Source organism: Bubalus bubalis, chromosome 4 (genome assembly GCF_019923935.1).
Source record: "Bubalus bubalis isolate 160015118507 breed Murrah chromosome 4, NDDB_SH_1, whole genome shotgun sequence".
NCBI classification, from domain to species: domain Eukaryota; kingdom Metazoa; phylum Chordata; class Mammalia; order Artiodactyla; family Bovidae; genus Bubalus; species Bubalus bubalis.
In genome coordinates, this window is record NC_059160.1 from 76,441,029 (window position 1) to 76,462,112 (window position 21,084).

The 21,084-nt window shown below is 45.5% G+C and overlaps 1 protein-coding gene across 20 annotated transcripts in view; it reads right to left on the reverse strand.

The window, feature by feature from the left end:
• Positions 1-17,458: 17,458 nt before the first annotated feature.
• The window catches only part of BEST3 (bestrophin 3), a 56,603-nt gene continuing 52,977 nt past the window's right edge, over positions 17,459-21,084 (reverse strand). For all 20 annotated transcript variants that reach the window (XM_044941612.2, XM_006058385.4, XM_045165448.1 and 17 more), the window contains one exon: positions 17,459-20,761. In XM_044941612.2, the coding sequence (XP_044797547.2) occupies positions 19,840-20,761 (922 nt within the window). In that variant the 3' untranslated portion in view covers positions 17,459-19,839. The remainder of the gene's footprint in view (positions 20,762-21,084) is intronic.

Here is a 21,084-nt window from a genome sequence, read left to right on the forward strand (position 1 = left end):
ACCAGCCATGTTCTGGGAGAGAAACTAGCTTTAGATTGGAAGTGACTGACTCTCTAGCAATAGTGGCAGCTGACCACGTCACTCCCAGGAATGCACTTGTGATTCAGATCTTTCCTCTGGAGTTCCCATGGACAAGCAGGGATGATGTTCCCCGTTCAGTACTGAACAGGGACCTCCCAGGGATGGTGGGGATGGAGGAGGGGCAGGTGAGCGGGCCTGAGGTTTCTACTGCTTGGGTTGGGTACAGGCCACAGAGGACATGCCTGTATTCTCTGTTTTACTGGTCACTGGCTCTGGAAAGCCACATGGAAAGAGCGTAGAATCCTGGATTAGTCGAATTCCTAGGCAACTTTATGCAGTGATGCAGCTTCATTTTCTGTCCAGTCTCTCTCCAGCCCTCACCTCTCCTCTAAGCTCCATACTTGTCTGTGTATCCAGTGTCTACTTGATATGCCTACTTGGATGGGGTTTAATAAACCCAAAATAAAACTGTTTCTTCTGACTATTAACAAGAAGCAACAACTATTACTATTACTACAACAAAAACAAAACAGAGAATGAGCCTGTATTCTCAAAGTGTCATTCATTTACTAAACAAGCACATCCTTAGTGTCCACCCAGTGCCGGACAGTGGACTTATCTCTGGGGTGGGAGGCAGGTACCGCAGTGAACAGAAAGGGCACAATCCCCGCATCAGGGGTTTATGTGAAGAGAAACCGAATGACTCTAACAAGGAAACTGGCAATGCTGCTCTGCTGTGCACTGGTGAAAAGCAAAGCACACAAAAATGTGAGGAGTGTTGCGCTCGCTTCTGGGTACATGTTTGAGTAGAGCCAGTGTGAAACTGACACATCTTGAGTAGAGAGAGAGCAGGTTGTAAAGGGGCTCAAGGCCATGAGATGTAAACAACAGTTTGGGTCTTTGTTTGGCAAGACTGGGCTTCCCTGATAGCTCAGCTGGTAAAGAATCCACCTGCAATGCATGAGACCCCAGTTCGGTTCCTGGGTCAGGAGGATCCGCTGGAGAAGGGATAGGTCCCCTCCCCAGTATTCTTGGACTTCCCTAGTGACTCAGCTGGTAAAGAATCCGCCTGCAATGTGGGAGACCTAGGTTTGATCTCTGGGTTGGGAAGATCCCCTGGCGAAGGGAAAGGCTACCCACTCCATTATTCTGGTCCAGAGAATTCTATGACCCGTATAGTTCATGGGGTCGCAAAGAGTGGGACATGACTGAACAACTTTCACTTTCACTTGGCAAGATTTGGTCTCAAGAAAAGATGTGGGCAAGCGTGCGCTGGGACCTTATATTGTGTTTGTGCTTAGTCGCTCAGTTGTGTCTGACTCTTTGCAACCCCATGGACTGTAACCTGCCAGGCTCCTCTGTCCATGAGGATTCTCCAGGCAAGAATACTGGAGTGGGTTGCCATACCCTCCTCCAGGGGATCTTCCCAACCCAGGGATTGAATCCAGGTCTCCCACATTGCAAGTGGATTCTTTACTGACTGAGCCATCAGGGAAGCCCAAGAATACGGGAGTGGGTAGCTTATCCCTTCTCCAAGGGATCTTCCCAACTTAGGAATTGAACCGGGGTCCCCTGCATTGCAGTTGGATTCTTTACCAGTTGAGCAACCAGGGAAACCCTGGGACCTTAAATGGATGCAGCATAATGGCGTTCTTCAAATGTCTGACGCTGGTCCTGAGTGTGGAGAAAGATGGACTCATTAGCTGTGGATCCAGGGGTAGACTGAGAACCAGTGGGCTCTGGCTGCCAGGAGGCAGCTTTGTCCCCAGGGTAGAGAAGGCCGCCTCCTGAGTGTGGTGTTTCAGTGCACAGCCGGCCACCTGGTGGAGGTGAATTGTCCTTCACTCGAGGGATTCGGCCAGATGAATCTTGGCAGGGGTGTTATAAGGATTCTATCAAAGGTAAGGCACTGCATGAGGCGACCCCGAAGTTCCCTTTCCACCCTGAGGTTCTGGGAGCAGGCAGGTTGACAGCACAGAAACGCACCATGAATGCATTTACTGTCACCTGGAGCTGGGGCACCATCAGCAACCTCTGAGGACTGTTCCTTGAGGTCCTGCAGATGAAGAGACTCTCCATCCCATGATGTCCCAGTAATTCCAAAAGACAGAAGCAGCTGGATCTTGGGGGCCCAGAGGCATGACGAGGCTGAAGCCCCAGCTCTTCAACTGGGGCCCTAGGCTTCTAGTGCTATAGCCTTGCCTCTCTGTCCCCATCCTGACCTGCCTCCTCCCCGTGACTAACATCCCCAGACACCAGCTTGCCCAGGAGGGGAAGGGGCTCGTTCATTACCTCCTTGATCTCAGATACACAATCATCTTTCTTGCACTTTCTCTGCTCATAAGACTCTTAGCTACCAATTTCTTGGTTGTTCTCTTTGGTAGACAACCTATTTGGAAGAGATTTTAAATGTTAACAGAAGTTTCAAAAATGAGTATGTATAGGTGGATCACATGTTAGCCCTTGGATTACCGAGGGTGTGATACCGAGAAAGATTGAAGGCAAAAGGAGAAAGGGGTGGCAGAGGATGAGGTGGTTAGATAGCATGGCTGACTCAATGGACATGAATTTGAGCAAACTCTGGGAGGTAGTGAAGGACAGAAGAGCCTGGCATGCTGTAGTTCATGGGGTTCACAGAATAGGATAGAACTCAGTGACTGAACACCAACAACAAGCAGGCCTCTGCCCAGAATGGAAGGAGAGCCAGGCCAGCCAGGGCACTGGGGGTACTGAGCAGGCCCTGGGAGGCTGTGTGGAGCACCCCTTTGCATTTCTGCCTTTCCCCCTTTCTTCTCATCCTACCTCATGCTTCCTTCTTTTATTTTCCTTCTTATCACATTAGACTCAGGGACCTTTGCCTCTAGCGAGCTTTGCTCCCCTGGACTACTGCCCTCTAAAGTTTCTCGTGTTCAAATCCATCCCCGGGGCTGGGACTGACAGGGCCAGCAATGCTCCAGCCAGGGCAGCCTAAAGCTTAGAGGGGTGTCCTCTGGTCGTGGTGCCAGGGGATTGTGCTTGGGATAGGTATTGTTGTTGTTGTTTTTTCCCTTATTTTTGCATGAATTGGGCCTTCCAAAAACACACGCTGATTTGAGGTGACTCAGGTAGTTTAAAGGGCTTCCCAGGTGGCACTAGTGGTAAAGAATCCACCTGCCAGTGCAGGGGATGCTGGAGACTCGGGTTTGATCCCTGGGTCAGGAAGATCCAGTGGAGAAGGAAATGACTATCCATTCCAGGATTCTAGCCTGGAGAATTCCATAAACAGAGTAGCCCGGTGGGGGTGAGCTACAGGCCATGGGATCACAAAGAGTCAAAGGGCATGACTGAGCATCCCAACACACACACAGATAGTTTGAAGAGACTGGAGCCCTGAAACCGCAGTCCTGATTATGTCCCAAACCTTCTCTGCTGGAGACAATTTCAAGTGCATCTCGGATCCTCCGACAGGATTCAACATCACGGTGACCCTCGCTTTAGAGCGATGAACTAGAGACGTGATCAGGGGCTTTCCCAAGCTCAACATGTCAAATGCTGCCATCTGGAGGCAGGCCGAGGCCTCTCTTTTGCGTTGGCCTTTCCAAGTGGAGTTTGCTAAATGCTGTTTTATCAAATGGGCTTAAGGCAGGAAATTTAAGAAATCATGTACCTAGATCTTTGACTCTGTGAAGGAGTCAGTTTTATACTTCAGGGAAGAAACATTAAACATTCTCATATCTTTCATTTAGTTAAAATTGTTTTTTAGCCTTGCTTCAAAGTATGTGGAATCTTAGTTCCCTGATCAGGGATTGAACCTGTGACCCCTACATTGGAAGCATGGAATCTTAAACACTGAACCACCAAAGAAGTTGAAACGCTCTCAAATCTTACTTTTGTTATGAAGTCAAGCCTATTTCATTAAATAATAATAAAAATAGTTCACAATTACTGGGCCATAACTTTGCACAGACCCTGCATTAATTGCTTTAAATCCTCTATTTCATTTAATTGTTAAAATAACACAGTGAGGAAGGTACTGGCATTAATGTCATTTCACAGTTGATGGCATTGAGGCTAAGGCACATCAGGTAACTTGACCAGGTTGTACAGCTACTAAGTATCTGAGCATGAATAGAACTGGGTGCCTTGGCTTTTAATCACAATACTATTTAATAACATGATGATATAATAATGAGAGCAAACATTCATTAAGTGCTTACTATGTGACAGGTCCATCTAGTCAAGGCTATGGTTTTTCCAGTGGTCATGTATGGATGTGAGAGTTGGACTGTGAAGAAGGCTGAGCGCCGAAGAATTGATGCTTTTGAACTGTGGTGTTGGAGAAGACTCTTAAGACTCCCCTGGACTGCAAGGAGATCCAACCAGTCCATTCTGAAGGAGATCAACCCTGGGATTTCTTTGGAGGGAATGCTGCTGAATCTGAAACTCCAGTACTTTGGCCACCTCATGTGAAGAGTTGACTCACTGGAAAAGACTCTGATGCTGGGAGGGATTGGGGGCAGGAGGAGAAGGGGATGACAGAGGATGAGATGGCTACATGGCATCACTGACTCAATGGACGTGAGTCTGAGTGAACTCCGGGAGTTGGTGATGGACAGGGAGGCCTGGCGTGCTGCGATTCATGGGGTCACAAAGAGTCGGACAAGACTGAGCAACTGAACAGAACTGAACTGATGTGGCAGGTAAAATACTATGACTTTTGTAGGTACTAACTCATTTAATACTCACAATAATAGTATTACTATTATCCCCATTTTACCTGTGAGGCAAGCAGGTCACAAAATGGTTAGGTAACTTCACAAGCAGTGATGGATGTGGGACTTGAACCCATGTAAACTGAGTCCAAAAGCTAACCTTCTTGCCCTGAATATTCTCTTCTTAATGCAGGTTGATTAGACCACATTTGAAATTTGGTTTCATGGGTAGAACGTAAAGTAAAAGCAAGTGCTTGCTCTGTTTTCTGTGCTCTTGGTATCATGTGGACCACAAAAGACTATGGATTTGCCTTACATAACATTTTACCACTGACCAACAGATGTGTACCCTGTCTGCTGAAAACTACATCAGAGAAGTGTGAGCCTGGTATTCAGCCAGTGCCGGGCCGTGGATGCACAGTGGCCGTGATGCCCACATGATCCATGTCAGATCTTTTTGATTCCAGAGGCCCTGCGGCATGGGATCGTGTGTGTCAGCAGCTTTCAGGTTCTAGATGTCACTACCAACTCTGGACAGCTCTGGATCTCAGGAGCTGTGTTTGTGCTAGAACTATACTACACATCTAATGGGGTAACGACAGGGTGGAGTTTGCAAAAGCTGTGCGTGGGTGGTGGCCTTGGGTAATGGATGGGGTAGTCCTGGTGGTTCTGGGGAGAGGCCTCCTGGAAGTGATGGGACAGTGGGAGAGTTCATTTCTGTTTTTAACATTGTATTTCTTTATTTGGGCTGTGCCTGGTCTTCGCTGCTGTGCGGGCTTTTCTCTAGCTGTGGGGAGTGGGAGTTACTCTCTAGGAGTGGTGCACGGGCTTCTCCCTGTGGTGGCTTTTTTGCGGCACACGGGCTCCTGGGCACACGCGCTCGGTAGCCGCTGCTCCCTGGCTCTAGAGCACAGGCTCAGCCGTTGTAGTGCACGGGCTTCGTTGCTCTGTGGCATGTGGAATCGTCCCAGGCCAGGCATCGAATCCATGTCTCCTGCATTGGCAGGTGGATTCTTTATCACTGAGCCACCAGGGAAGCCCCTAGAAGTCAACTTCTAATCTGATGTTGGGCTTCCTACTCTTTGTTCTCAAACTCTCAGGGCCCTTCTCACAGGCTCTCTGAGTACCCCTGAGAGGATTTTCTGAGGAAAGTACCCTTCTGGGAAAGCACTACACATAGGAGTGTTCGGCTCTCTTGTGTTCGGTGCTTCTCCTGACTTCCGGTCTTTCACCAGTTTCTTGTCCCTCCAGGCTTTTAGGGGTTTTATTTCCTAGGTAATGAGTGGGTTTGATCTTCTTCCCAGCCATCACTTGCTGCCACTCCAATAGGATTTACCAACTATGGCTTAGCTGTTTCTTCTTCCCCCACTTACTGACTTGCCCTTTCCCTTAGGAGAGTGAAATCGGCTTTTAAAATTTACACCTCCCTTATCTTCCCTCAGTGTGGAGCTGCCCCTGTTATTCAGTGCTCCAGTGCAAGGTGACAAGGAGCACTGACCTCAGTGACCAATGGGTCTGGAGGCCGATGGCTGGAAATGGAGGGCTCTGGGCTGCCTCCCTCCATAGGCAGGCAGGCAGCCTGCCAGGGACTGTGACCAGCAGCTGTGGTGACGTGAACCCGAGTGGAGAAGCTCGGGTTTCTCTGGTGGGAATGACACAGAAATGACATGCTGTTCTTGGGTCATCTGGGATGTGACAGCCCTGCATGGCCTGCTGCCAGCGGGACCTGTCAAGGTTAATGTCACGAGTCTCCGTGTCTCGAATGATCTGCACTGTTGTTGAGCCCAGGAGAAAACGGAGACTGTACAGTTCAACCAGAGATGCAGGTCAGAAAAGAAACGAATTGGCAACATAGGGCTGCTGGAGTCTCCAGCAGCAAGTAGAAACGTGCTCTGAGATCATTAGCTTTGCATCTTCTTATTCTTTCCCTCTTTGCACAATTTGGGAACTCATAGTGGTTGAGGTCTCCATGGAGCTGGTGATGCTTAAGTAAAAGAATCTGAACTCCTGATATCCACCGGGGCCAAACAGGCAACACCTGATTGAAGCAGGTCTAGCAGAGGGCATAGTAGGACTGTAAAACTGAAGAATCCTGCCTAAGCAAGATATGAGAAAATCAGATTCAGACCACCAACCACCACTTTCCCACTGCAGACTAAAGTTGTGTGTCTAACTTTGTCTTAGACTGCTAAGTAAAGGAACTTATTAGTTAATATTTTTCAATTAAGGGGCTTCCCTGGTGGCTCAGATGGTGAAGAATCTGGTGTAATGCAGGAGACCAGGGTTCGATCCCTGAGCTGGGAAGAGCCTCTCTTTAGGGAGAAGGGAATGGCTACTCACTTCATGATTCTTGCCTGGTGAATCCTATGGACAGAGGAACCTGTCAGGCTACAGTCCATGCGGGCACAAAGAGTGGACACGACTGAGGGATGAATGCACATGCACACACACACGTTCCACTTAATGTAAAAAAAGGGACAAAATCAGATTCAATAAAATTGTTTTTAAGTGCTTCTACTGTTGCACTTTCTCTTCATGGAAATGGTTCTGGGATGCTCCAGTATAAACCTTTGGGTGATGAACAAGTCACAATGACCTTATACCGAGTTTAGGCCCTAAAATCAGCACAGAGCGAGAACACTGGTAGAGTGAAAGCTGCTACTGCAAATCTCTTAGGGAGGTTCCCTGTCAGGCATATGATTAATTACCTTTTTCAGGAAGTCCATATGGTCTAGATGTTAAAAATTGTTGGAAGTCTTTCATTTGAACAGCAGATGAAATGGTTGGCTAGGATTTAGGAGCCAAGTTGTTTGGGAAATTCTAGTGCTGTGTCCTTAAGCACCAGAATCACTCTCAGCACATTGGAATTGGGACTAATTGAGTGGGCTTTGCATCTGGCATCTCCCAGTCACTTTGAGGTCTGTGTTCCCTGTAGGGAGGGTGGAAGTGACGGGGAGGGGACCTTTATGCACATAGGCAATGCTTCTCTCTCTTTTTAAAAAATAACGTTTTTTGTTTTCTATCGGAATTTAGCTGATTAACAGTGTTGTGATAGTTTCCGGTAAACAGCAAAGGGACTCAGCCATACATGTACATGTATCCCTTCTCCCTCCAACTCCCCTCCCATCCAGGCTGCCACATAACATTGAGCAGAGTTCCATTTTAAATATAGCAGTGTTCACATATCCATCCCCAAACCCCTAACTGAGCCTTCCCCCAACCTGTCCTTCCCAGAAACCACAAGATCGTTCTCTAAGTGCACAGGGCTTCTCTTTCCTTTGCCGAGCTCACTTAGGTGAATACATTCAATGTGATTCCAGCATTTGGAAGGATACACCTACACACCTCACATGTGTGCAGAGAAGGAATGAGTGGTCTTGTGCTGAATCCATACACTTGTTTCAAGCTTTGACTAGTGGCAAAGTACCATCCTAGGTTACAGCCAGGAGTTGAAGTTTGTTTTAGTGAAGACAGGGATCATGAGTAGAACAGGTTTAACTGCAGGGAAGATGTTTACAAAGACATAGGCTCTGGGGTTGGGCTCTTCTTCACGGAGACAATGCATTTCCTCATAGATTGTGTGCAAAACTGATTTTGCGTCCCTCCTCTGCCCGTTATTAGCTCTATGACATGAGTATACTATTTCACTTCCCTCCGTTTCCTTATCTGTAAAATGAATATAGTGATACCTCACAGTTCATTAAAAGAACTACGCATGATAATATGTGTAACAGCATTTCAGCCATAGCATTTGATGCATAATAGGTGTTCTAAAAAGGTGGCTCCCAAGGTTCCCCACCAAATTCTGGAGCTATCGTGGAGCTGCTCCAGTGGTTATGGCAATTGATTGCTCATCTGCATACAGACATTTCTATCCTAACCTATTTCATTGTTTTTTTTTTGTTTTTTTTTTTCTTTTTTGGATGCAGTATAGGGTGGTGGCTCAGATGGTAAAGAATCTGCCTGCAATGCAGGAGACCAGGGTTCGATTCCCGGGTTGGGAGGATTCCCTGTAGGAGGGCATGGCAACCCACTTCAACATTCTTGCCTGGAGAATCCCCAGAGCAAGGAGGAGGCTGGTGGGCTACAACCCATGGGGTCGCAAAAGAGTGGGACACTACTGAGCAACTAAGCACATACAGCACATACATAGCGTAGCAGAATCAGCAACGAGCCTAAGAGCCCTGGGTTGAAACCCTAGATTGAAATTTTAACTGTTGTGAAACCACTGACAAGTTATTTAACTTTTCTACTTCTCCCAACATAACAGGTGATAGTACCTGGGGAAAGTTGATTTAAATGACGTATGTGAAACACCAGGCACACCCCAAGCACCCAGTAGATGTTAATCCCCCCACCCCCGCCACTGCCCCCCTTCTCTTTTTGTTTTCTTTCTGCCATTTGGGTCAGTTTTCTCGATATTCATCATCACTGTCTCTTCCTTCGTCCCCGTGTATAGAATCTCCAGAACTGCAATTGAAACAAGCCTTTGAGAGAGACCTTAAATCATTTACTCTAAGCACTTATTTCAGAGCTGAGCAAGGTGAAGTTCTGAGGTTCCAGTAACTTGACTGACTTCACACAGCTAAGGTCGTGGTCACCTTTGATTGAGATTTTCAAGTTTCCTAACTTTGGCTCTAGAACTAACTTGGTTTATTCATTCTTCAGTTTTTTCTTTATTTCAATCATTCATTCATCTAACTTTTTTCGAATTGTTGCAGACATTGCTCTAAGCACGGGGGTACACTGATTGAATAAGAGAGCGAATGGAGGTTACAGCCCAGTGGAAAAGGCATGGCTGCCTCCGAGGACTGGTCAGCATTCTCCCCATTTCCACTGTACCTGTGAGACTAACTTCTCACAGCTAAACCTGAACATTCTTCCTTGGTAGAGTAGCAAGGGGCACATAGCCTCTGAATGGGAATCAGGAGGAGCAAACTTAGGTTGAAAAGAGGTGAATGTGTCATTCAGGAACTTGCCTGCATCCTCACAATCTTTTGTGGTGAAAGTAATCAAGCTCCAGTTTTACTGGGAAGAATGTGACTAATCTTTGGTTTGAAGGTGTTTTCTAACCTTGAAAAGTGCTTTCCGCTTTGGAGTTTGTAGGGTCCCTGACCATGTGTATGAATAGCAAGCCTATCATTAGTATCAAGGATGCTGCCCATTGTTTCATGAGAAATGATGAGAAGGTGGGATCAGTTCTCTTCTGAAGTCATCTGCAACTGTCTCAAGCACGGCAGCTGATTCCTAAGGCCAGGGCCGGGTGGCAGCGAGCACTGACACCTGCAGTCTCTGAGCACAGCCTGTTACAGAGAGTCGAGACTCGTGGGAGAGAGACTGTGCGGAAGCCTGAACGCTCGGCGCAGATCTCAGGCAGTGAGCAAGTGACACTGGTCTCCTGGCACAGCGCCTCCTCCTCTGCTAATCCTGGGCCCTAAATATAGCTTGATCGTGGACTCCACCCCTCTGGCTTCGTCCTGACTCCTTTTGAGTGTTGAAGGACCCAGACTCTCCCTGTGACACCATCGTTGCTGCTTCTTTACCAAAGGCTCCCTATGTATCAAGCTATACCTGTGCAGCTTAGTCTCAGTCTGATCAAAGAGATGGCCGATTTTAGTGAGTTTTTGTGCAGAGCTGGGTATAATAGGAAGAGTTTAAACACTCCACACACAAAAAAGGGAAGATCACCAGTTGAAAGATAACAGGAGGAGAATGCATTTTGAAGAAAGCTTGTATTTAGTGGGGAGGAGCCTGAGTTCTATGACGTTAAGGCTCACCCTTCTTTTTTTCTATTTATAACACCCTATCGTTCGGTTCTCTCAGATGCTATTTTGTTCCATACTAGTGTATCTGATTTATAAGAAATACATGGAGCTTGTAATATGTGGTTATTTAGTAGAGGGTGTTGGGGGAAAAATTGGCTCATCCTGTGAAGAAAAATAAAACCAGGTCGCTACCTAATATTATAAAGATGACAGAAGAAAATGGTGGGAGAGTATCGTGACACAGATGTAGAAAAACTTTCAAAAATATAAAACAAACAAAAAAATGAATGAACTTGATTATATCAAAGTTAAGGATATCTATTCAACAAACAACACCATGGTCACTTTTACTGGACACACAAGAAACTGGAAGAGATTATTTTAATGTCCCAAACTATCAAGGGTCTGCTATTCTAGAATACAAAAGGGACTCTCCAGAGCCAACAAGAAAAATATGGAATCCCCATTAGATGAAAGGGTAAAGCATTTGAAAAGGCAATTTTTCACAAGAGGAGTTCCCCAAAGAATTAACAAGCATATGATGAGATACTTGATGTCATTAATAAATCAGAAAAATGTCATGTAGTAACCAATAATGTTTAATTGGCGGGTAAACCCTGGTTAAACAGCAAGTACGTGCCATGTTACACTTGTTAGACTGGAAAAATTAGAAATGTAGGTGATGCCAAGCGTGTGGCAGGGAGGGGGTAGTGGAGACACAATGTGCAGCTTGGGGGCAGGGGGAATGTCAACTGGTGCTGCTATTCTGGAGCACTATTTGGCGAGAGTAGTCAGGTTAAATGTATCCCGGCCCTGTGACCCATAGACTCTGTTCATGGGCTTGCACCTCAAAGAAACTCTCCTACGGGGCCATAAGGGAACACATCTGAGGTCCTTACTGTGGAGAGGAGTGGAGGCAACCTGGGGAGTAGATAAGTAGGTTCCAAGACATCTTAGACCATATGGGAGTTAGAAACAATGGATTAGATGTTACAGGGAATGTGTGTGTGTGTGTGTGGCATCTGACTCTTTGAAACCCCATGTACTGTAGCCAGCCAGATGTCCATGGAATTTTCCAGGCAAGAATACCGAGTGGGTTGCCATTTCCTGCTCCAGGGGATCTTCCTGGTCTAGGGGTTGAACCTGCATCTCTTGCGTCTCCTGCCTTGGCAGGTGGAATCTTTACCACTGTTCCACCTGGGAAGCCTATACAGGGAACCTGGGAGGATCTTAAAACATTGTATGGAATAAATGTTTAGTAAGTAAAGGGATAGTTAGGAAGTTTGAGATCGACATGTACACACTGCTGTATTTAAAATGGATAAGCAACAAGGACCAACTGTATAGCACAGGAAACTCTGGTCAATACTCTTTTGTAGCCTGAATGGAAGGGGAGTTTGGGGGAAGAATGGATACATGTATAGGTACGGCTGAGTCCCTTTGCCATTCACCTGAAACCATCACAGCATTGTTAATTAGCTGAACTCCAATACAAAAGAGAAAGTTAAAAAACAAACAAAATCAACAAGGAGATGGATGAGGCCTATAGTATAAGTACGTACAGAGGTTAAGAAATCTTGCACACAAAACAGTAACACATCTTTTGTAAGAATGTAAAGGGCTTCCCAGATGGCTCAGTGGTAACGAATCTCCCAGGGGACTCAGCGGTAATGTAGGAGATGCGGGTTCTATTCCTGGCTTTGGGAAGATCCCCTGGAGAAGGACATGGCAATCCACTCCAGTATTCTGCCTGGGAAATCCCAAGGACAGAGGAGTCTGGTGGGCTACAGTCCATAGGGTCGCAAAAGAGTCAGGCATGACTTAGTGACTAAACAAAAACAAATGCAAACAAAGGGCTTTACATAAATAAATTAAAATGGTTGGGAAGGGGATCAAGATTGGGGGAAAGGAAGCAAACCAAGAGACATACAAAGAATTAAGCTGGCTGCACTTCAGAGACCATTTTGATTTTTACCTAGACTTGCAGAAGAGAGTGACAGATGGGTGGGAGAGGATGGAGAGGCCAGTCTCCCACCTCCCAGCTTTAGCTAAATGCTTGACAGTCTGCAGTCACTAATGTTTCATGAATGATTTGAATAAACATCCAGCTGGTGCCATTATTCAGAACTTCACTAATCCTCTGATGTTATTCTCCTGGAAGTGCTGGAGAACGTATAAGGTAGAGAGACCTGTGAGTTTGCTTGGCCCATGGGCAGGAGGTAGACTGATCCTACCCATTGTAACTATTCTCTACTGAAAAATAAAGTGCCAGATTATCTGTATGGTTTATTTGTTTGATCCTAAGTAAAACATATATAAAGACCAAAGCTGGATCAGGTGTCAATCCATGGTCTAGCAGTTTATTGGCACAAACTCCTGAATAATATTTGGCATAATATACTGTTGTCGCCCTTTATATAATATACATTCTGAGAAAATTATAGTCATGCTAGCTGTGGTGTTAAATAACTCTTACTGGTAAGAGCCATCCATGGAATCCTCTAAGGGTGAACCTCAGGGTTTCCATCCAGTTTTTCTGGATTTGACATATCATATTGTTTAGCATCCTGGGAGAAATGGTCATTCATTCATAGTTTATACACAGAAAAATAATTTAGCCAGTTGCTGGGCTCATCTGTTCTCTTGTGGTTCTATTTCTTCCTTTAGCACATCTCTCTTCATGCATCTGCTTGGTGGCTGTCTCATTTTTATCTCTCTGTTGTTGTTTAGTCACTAAGTTGGGTCCGACTCTTTTGCAACCCCATGGACTGTCGTCTGCCAGACTCCTCTGTCTATGGGATTTCCCAGGCAAGAATCCTGGAGTGGGTTGCCATTTCCTTCTCCAGGGGATCTTTCCAATTCCTAGAACAAACCTGTGTCTCCTACTGGTAGGCGGGTTCTTTATCACTGAGCCACTAGGGGAGCCCATCTTTCTATTGGCCTAAACTAACTTTCCTAACCTGAGTGTTTTGGGCTCCATGGTTGTTGTGACCATCTGTCTTGTACGTTGCAGGATGTTTAGCAATATCCCTGGCCTCTACCCACTAGATGCCAGTAACACGCCCCAGTGTGACAACACAACATGTCTCCAAACATTGCCAAATATTTCCTGGGCACAAAATCACCTCAGGTCAATAACCATTAGCTAGGCAAAGAACTTGGGACACATCAGTGTTTCTGTTCAAAAGCTATTTTAGAAATGTTCTTATCCATCTTTAGGATTCAAGATACAACATGCCTTTTGCTGCTTCTGTTAGGTAAATATCTTGAACTTGTGTGTCAGTCAGTAAGTCGTGTCTGACTTTTGTAACCCTGTGAACTGGGTTCACAGGAACCCAGGAACCCACCAGGCTCCTCTGTCCATAGGATTTCCCAGGCAAAAATATTGGAGTGGGTTGCCATTTCCTTCTTCAGGGAATATTCCCAATCCGGGGACTGAACCAATGTCTGCTGTATTGCAGGCATATTCTTTATCATTGAGCCACCAGGGACCACTAGATGTTCAAAAAAATGGTTCCAGAGACTTTCCTGGTGGTCAGTGGTTAAGGCTCCATGGTTCCAGTGCTGGGGCACAGGTTTGATCCCTAGTTGGGGAACTAAGATCCTGCATGCCACACAGCCAAAAACAAAGTGAAACAAACAGAAAAGATGGTTCTAGGTAATCATCTGGCCAAATCTACTCATGGTGAAAGGAGAACTGGGGCCCATTTTCTGAACTAATTCAGAAACAAAACAAAACAAAACACAAAAACTAAATCTCCACACAGAACTAATAGAGTAATTAAGGCCAATGTGTTTTTTGTGCCCCTGTTTTCCAGAGTAATTGCTTCAGTTTTCTTTTTGCCACAGCTGGGGTTTTCTAAGATTTGCAACACAAGAACAATCTTGGTATTCTTGAATGGCTTCTTTTGACTCAATAATCATTGCCATGAAAATACTGTCCTAAAAATTAGGGTTCATAGAACCAAGAAAAATGGAAAGCATGTGAAAGGATTGATGATCTACCTGAGATTGTTTGAAAGACAAAATGAGGAAAATCTGTAGGTATTCCTATTGATACCACAGCACAGCACATCAGAAAATGACTGAGGTTGATCGTGTAGATGATGATTATGAAGAGGGAAGGGAATTAGATTTTAATTTTGCTCTCGTTTAGAAATTTCTTTTACAGTTGTAGTTATTATTCACTCTTAACTGATACAGGGCCAGGTTTAGGAAGATTGATGCCCTAAGAGGGTCCTCTAACTGCAAACCAGAGATGTTAAATCCTCGGACCTCCCTGGTGGTCCAGTGGTTAAGAATCTGTCTGCCAATGCAGGGATGGGTCTGATCCCTGGTTCAGGAAGATTCTATATGCAAAGGGGCAACTAAGCTTGCGTGCCACAACTACTGAGCTGTGTGCTCTCGAGCCGGTTCTCTGCAACAGTAGAAACCACTGCAATGAGAAGCAACTAGAAAGAAACTGCCACTCCCAAAACTAGAGAATAAAAAAATCAAAGAAAGCAAAACAAAAAAGAGTGTTAAATCCTCTAGAATTATAGTGAAAAGGACAAAGGCAATTGATCATTCTCTAGTTCCATGTTTGTTTGTTTGTTTGTTTTTTAAGATTAGAACATCTTCATGTTCTAATTCTTTGTTTTTCCTGGCTGCACTATATGGCTTGTAGGATCTTAGTTCCCTAACCAGGGATCAAACCCACAGCACCTGCAGTGGAAACTCAGAGTCTTAACCACTGGACAGCCAGGAAATTTTCTAGTTCCACATTTTGATTGAGAGAATTGATACATAAAATGGGATAGGGGCAGAGTTTGTCACCATGGTGATGAGGCTGGTCTATTGTGGGGATTGAAGAAATGAGAAAAACTGGAGAAAAGGAGGATGCATGAGACATCAAGGAGCATTTGGGGGGAAAAAATGAAGCCCAAAGAGAAACCACAAGCTTTCTGGATGAAAGAGATTAGAATCCTGGAGAACAGGGGATCCTGATGAGCAAATGACTGAGGTCTTTTATTCTGTAGTTGGTGCCGGATCCATGGAGACATCAATTCCCAGTCAGGCCCCTCACCCACACAGTGCTGCCTGGGGCTCCCTGCCTTTCACATAAACTCCCTCAATTCCTCACGATGGCCAGTGAGGTGGGGCAGAGAAGAACCCATTCCACAGATGGGAATATGAGAGACAGAAGGAGGGGGCTCACTGAGTTCACAAAGCCCCTGGGAGGGGAGTCACACACTGGGTGTCTGGTTCTCAGTCACTCACACCACATGGCTGCCTGGCCTCAGCAGATGCTCAGAGAGCAGAGTTTGTGATAGGAAGGTCTCAGAATGATGACTGAGGACTGAATCAGTTTCTCCGGAGAAGCAGGAAGGTAGAGGGGGAAACACTAAAAAAGACCGGTGTATGAAGGTTAAGTGAATTTTTTCTTTAGACTAATGGTAAATTACATATTTCTCCATTCTATTTAAAATATATTTTCCAGAGTTTAGCTGAACTGGACTGCAGTGGATGCCTGGAGTAGTGGAGGCGTGACTCAAGAAATAGGACCATTACAGAGAGGAGAGAACAGCCTTCTTTGTTTTAGAGTGGGCAGTTACCCCTAAATTCTTAGATGACAGAGAAAAAGCTCCTGAGCCTTTATCTTTACTGACCTGTGGACCCCAGGACCAGGGCAGAGTTGTCATTTCTGGAGAACAGAAGGAGAATGCAATAAGTAGGGCTTGGCCTCATTGCACCACTGGCTTGCGGATTACATTTAATGCAGAACAGAGCTGAGCCTGTTCTTGGAAATGATAAGCCCAAACGACTAAGCTGCTGGTTGTTGTGAGCATTCATCCAGCAAGTGGAAGTTTCCAGAATTTAGGTGAAAATGGGCTAGGCGGACAATAAAATCAGGCACAGGAGAAGAAATTATTTTGTTTTTGCCACTTCGGTCTGTCTCTATAAACTCACCTTATAGTTTATAGAGAATTTCTTCATCTGATCTAGGCAACAGTTGGCTGGAATTTATAGCTGAATTCAACCACATGGACTCATTGAACGAGCCATTATTCAGTTTTCAGTGCAAGGAGGAAATAGAAGCCACCTCAAATTTTGATGAAATACTGAGGAAGTTAAATAATTCTTTGGATAAAGGTGTATAAAAGTTGGAGGGAGGCAGAGATAAATGAACCCTCCTAGTCCTCCACAAAATGTATGATTCTAGTTGTATATAATTTATCACCTTGGATTTAGGGACAGAAATTGATTATATTTCAAAAGCAGCTAAGTAGAAGCTTATTTGAATTTGAGCAATAGATAAAGCCAAAGAGAAGAGAATAGAAGATTTAAATAGAAACATCCAAGAAAATAGCATTTAGAGATTGGTAGAGGGACATCCCTTGTGGTCCAGTGGCAAGAACCTGTCTTTCAAAGCAAGGTACTTGGGTTCCATCCGTGGTTGGAGAACTAAAATTGCACGTACCATGGGGCATCTAAGCCCACGTGCCACAACTAGAGAGAAGCCTATGCTCTGCAACTAGAGAAGCCCGTATGCTGCACCTAAGACTGGACACAGCCAAATAAGTAAGTATTTTAAAGAAAAGAGTGTGGGAAAGGTTAGGGTTCCCGTGTTATACCCGTGTTGCATTGGGGTCTGACTTCATAGTCTGTAGATAATGCTTCAGGAATGCGGGTACTTTTCTTAGGTGTAATACTGTTGACCAATATAGAGAACCATCAGTGGATACCATTTGTTCCAATATTATGACCTTTTCAGTTCAGTTCAGTCACTCAGTCATGTCCGACTCTTTGTGACCCCATGAATCACAGCACGCCAGGCCTCCCTGTCCATCACCAACTGCCGGAGTTCACTCAGACTCACGTCCATTGAGTCGGTGATGCCATCCAGCCATCTCATCCTCTGTCGTCCCCTTCTCCTCCTGCCCCCAATCCCTCCCAGCATCAGAGTCTTTTCCAATGAGTCAACACTTCGTATGAGGTGGCCGAAGTACTGGAGTTTCAGCTTTAGCATCATTCCTTCCAAAGAAATCCCAGGGCTGATCTCCTTCAGAATGGACTGGTTGGATCTCCTTGCAGTCCAAGGGACTCTCAAGAGTCTTCTTATGATCTTTTAGCCCTTCGCAAAAAGTTAGTTCAAGTAAATGTCATTGCTGTCATGCAGCTGGGGTGGCCCATTGGGTGGCCATGTCTTGTCAAAACGTGCTATATATAACATTGCTTGTTGGGAGAAGCTGGGGAAGGGAGGTGAGGGTTCTGCTAATTTTCTTCTGTCCTCAGAAATGAAGAGGACCATGGCTAGGCTTCATGCTGGAACACTGCCTTCCTGTGTGCATACATAAAAAGTCAAGGTAGACTTCAATGGGGAGGACGGGGACAGGCCTCTGAGGCTGGAGAGTCTTATGCCTGGCTCCCGTGGGGCATTCTCCAGAATTCTGGGCAAAGTCCTGGCAGATTCAGGGCCCTGCAGACAACGTAGCACAGGGATGAAGCATGCTGGACCAGAACGTGGGCTCTGAGTCAGAGAAACCTGGGCTTGAATCTGAGCCCTGCCATTTCCTGGTTTGGTAATTTTAGTCAATTATTTCTCTAAAGCCTCTGTTTTTTTCATCTTTAAAATGGAGATAGGGACTTCCCTGGTGTTCCAGTGGTTAAGACTCCATGGTTTTAACTGCAGGGGGTGGGGGGTCAATCCCTGATCCAGGAACTAAGATCCCACATGACATGCAGTCCAAAAAAAAAAAAAAAAAAAAAAACAGAAAGCAAATAAGCATTGGTCTAAGGTATATTATTTCAATAAGAGAATAACAATAACAACTAACATTAAGAAATGAAAGACTCCTTTAAAAAGTAGATTAAAATAGGTAAAAAAATAGAACCTATGGCTGATTCATGTTGATGTTTGACAGAAAACAAAAATTTTGTAAAGCAATTATCATTCAATTGAAAAATAAATAAGTTAAAAAAACTAAAAAATAAATGGCAACTGCCATAGCCAAGGTAAAAAAAAAAAAATAGAGATAATAGTATATCAATTTGTGGGATTCCTGTGAGGATTAGTAGGATTATCTGTGAACTTTACATGCTGTTGTGAACACTCAATAAGTGGTAGCAATTAGGATTATTTTGTTTCTTAAGCTTGCAGTCAAGCTTCATCATATGACAGAAATAGAGCAGCATTCTTTAGACATGGCCTTCTGGGCAAAGTTGGGAGCCCCCAATAGATAAGACCAAGAACTCCTTGGAGGAAGTTAGTCAGCGTCCCCTCCCCTTGTGATCGTGGACTCCCTTAACCTCCCAGCTCCAATACCCTACTTCATCCCAGACAACCTGCCAGACACAGTAGCTGGTCCCGTGTTGTGACATAATGGGGATTTTTACTTAAAGAGTCTGAGTGGAACAGTTTCAAACCTTGTTATTTGCTTCTGAAGCATTTGGTTATGCAGCTTTCATGGCCTCATTGCTCCTCCAGTGTTCAGGACCTAAGAGTGCTTGTGGAAGGAGATGGCCACGGCAGAGACACAGCAAGTTCCCACGCCCCTTCCTGCGAAGCTGGGTGAAGTCAGGCTGGATTTACTGACACTTATTAATTGCTCCGTCGGAAACTTTGCCAAAACCTCCTTGAAAATCATGGCAGGAAGTAAGCAACAGAGTCGGCTGAGAAAAGGTTACAACCTGAAAGCGGGGGAGGGAATAGAGTCACTGGAGAGGGAGAAAGACTAGGGGGACGAGAGGATAAAAGGATGAGGAAATCAAGGCAGATGAGAGGAAAACAAAGTCCTGAAAATTGAAAAGAAAATTGAAGGGAGATGGAGCTTTCTGATGCTGATGAAACTTAAGAATTAGGAAATTAAGATAGTTATAGAAAGCAGAGTGAGATTGTTAGAAAGCCTTACACAGAGAAATCAGCCTTAGGAAGGGGCTTTTGAGGCATCATATGATCCATCGCCCAGTCTTTATAACTGAAGAAAAGAAGAAAGGGGGGAAAAAAGGGAAGCGAGAATCATTTGTCTCCCTTTTGGCAAAACTAGGGGATCGGACTGTGATCTATAAAGCCTTTTTCACAGTTTAACAATCTATGAATTTATAATTTATAACAATCTATGAATTTATAATCTACAACAATCTATGAATTTATATGATTCCTTATTTGTTTAAGGTACATCACTGTGGTCTGTGTAACTTCCATGAAAGTCACTTTGTGGTAGATAGCATGAATGTGTTTGATCTTCCCATAATGTCAGTATCGTAATGCCCTTCAAAGTTTTAAGTAGCTTACACAGTATGATCATTTCAAAAAAAATTGACCAGCCCCCGGGTATGTTCTGGAACTACTGCTTGAACTTTTGGGGAAGTAAAATTCTAGGCTAGAACCAGGTCCTAGAACGTTCTGGCCTTCCCTTGGGAGACTCCTCCGTCTGCTCATTGTTGAACTCTACAATATCTGTTTCTTTGGTGTCCAGGTTTTCTATTAAATACAGCACATCAGGAGAGACTCGAGAACCCGCCGCAAACGTGATTCCACTGGTCTCTGAGGATGTTTCTGGGTCCAGTAAAGGAAGTGGCTCAGGGTTCATGGGATCCAGACTTAGGCCTGCCAGGGAGGTGCGGCTGGAGTCCGGGAGCCTCCACTTTTGGGGGGACTTGTCCTTCTGATGAGGGTCCTCCTCAGAGGCAGACTTGAGGCTGTCTTTCTCAGCTTTGGCTGGAACAGTCTGGGAACGAGGGTCCCTAGGAGGCACATCTTTCTCGAAGGAGAACGGGACTGACCCCACAGGGTCCTCCTGCTGCCCAGGCCTGCTGGGCTGAAGCCCTGTAAAGTCGGAGCTCTGGATGGAGGCCGTGGAGTCACGGTGGCCGTGCTCTGCCGCAGGTGCTAGTGCTTCCGTGGCTGTGAGCAACGCCTCGGGGACCTGCGGCATTTTGGTGGGGGAGCCCCTCACACTGGACTGTGGACTCAGGCTGGTCTCTCGGATGGTGGACAGCTCTCCCAGGCTGGAGCGCAGCTTGGGGCTCCCCTTTGGAGACTGGGGGTGCTTCCGAGCGGCCGAGGCACGGTGAGGGCTTCTTGGAGGCACATCCAGCAGATCCCTGGTTGGGCTGAGGTCGCTCGGGGGGAAGAACATGGAGCTGTCGCTGGCCTGCCTCCCGTAGCTTCTCCTCCTGGGGCTTGAGGCATGTTCGTGAGCGCTCAGGAACCTCTTGACTCTTCTAATCACCGAATGGCGATGACCGTGCTTCTCAAAATCCCACAGCCACTCGTCACCCGGCAGATCGGACCCAGACAACCTGAAACACATGAGGACAAAATGCAGGCAGGGCAGCTTCAGGGGGTTGACCTTGGGAGTCAAAGGCCAAGCAGAGTCTCAAAATTAAGGACCAAGTGTGATATTTTCACATTATAGATTTTGAAATGGAGGAGGGAGTGGGTACTTTAAGGTGAGATAATCTAGCAGAGGTTCTCAAACTTTTGGGTCTTCTACATTTTTAAAAGTTACTGAGTACCCTGGAGATTGGTTTATGTGGTTATGGCTACTGCTATTTTCAGTGTTGGAAACGATGACTGAGGACTATAAAAAAGCACAAGAATGTCCAAGCGCACATTTCATGAA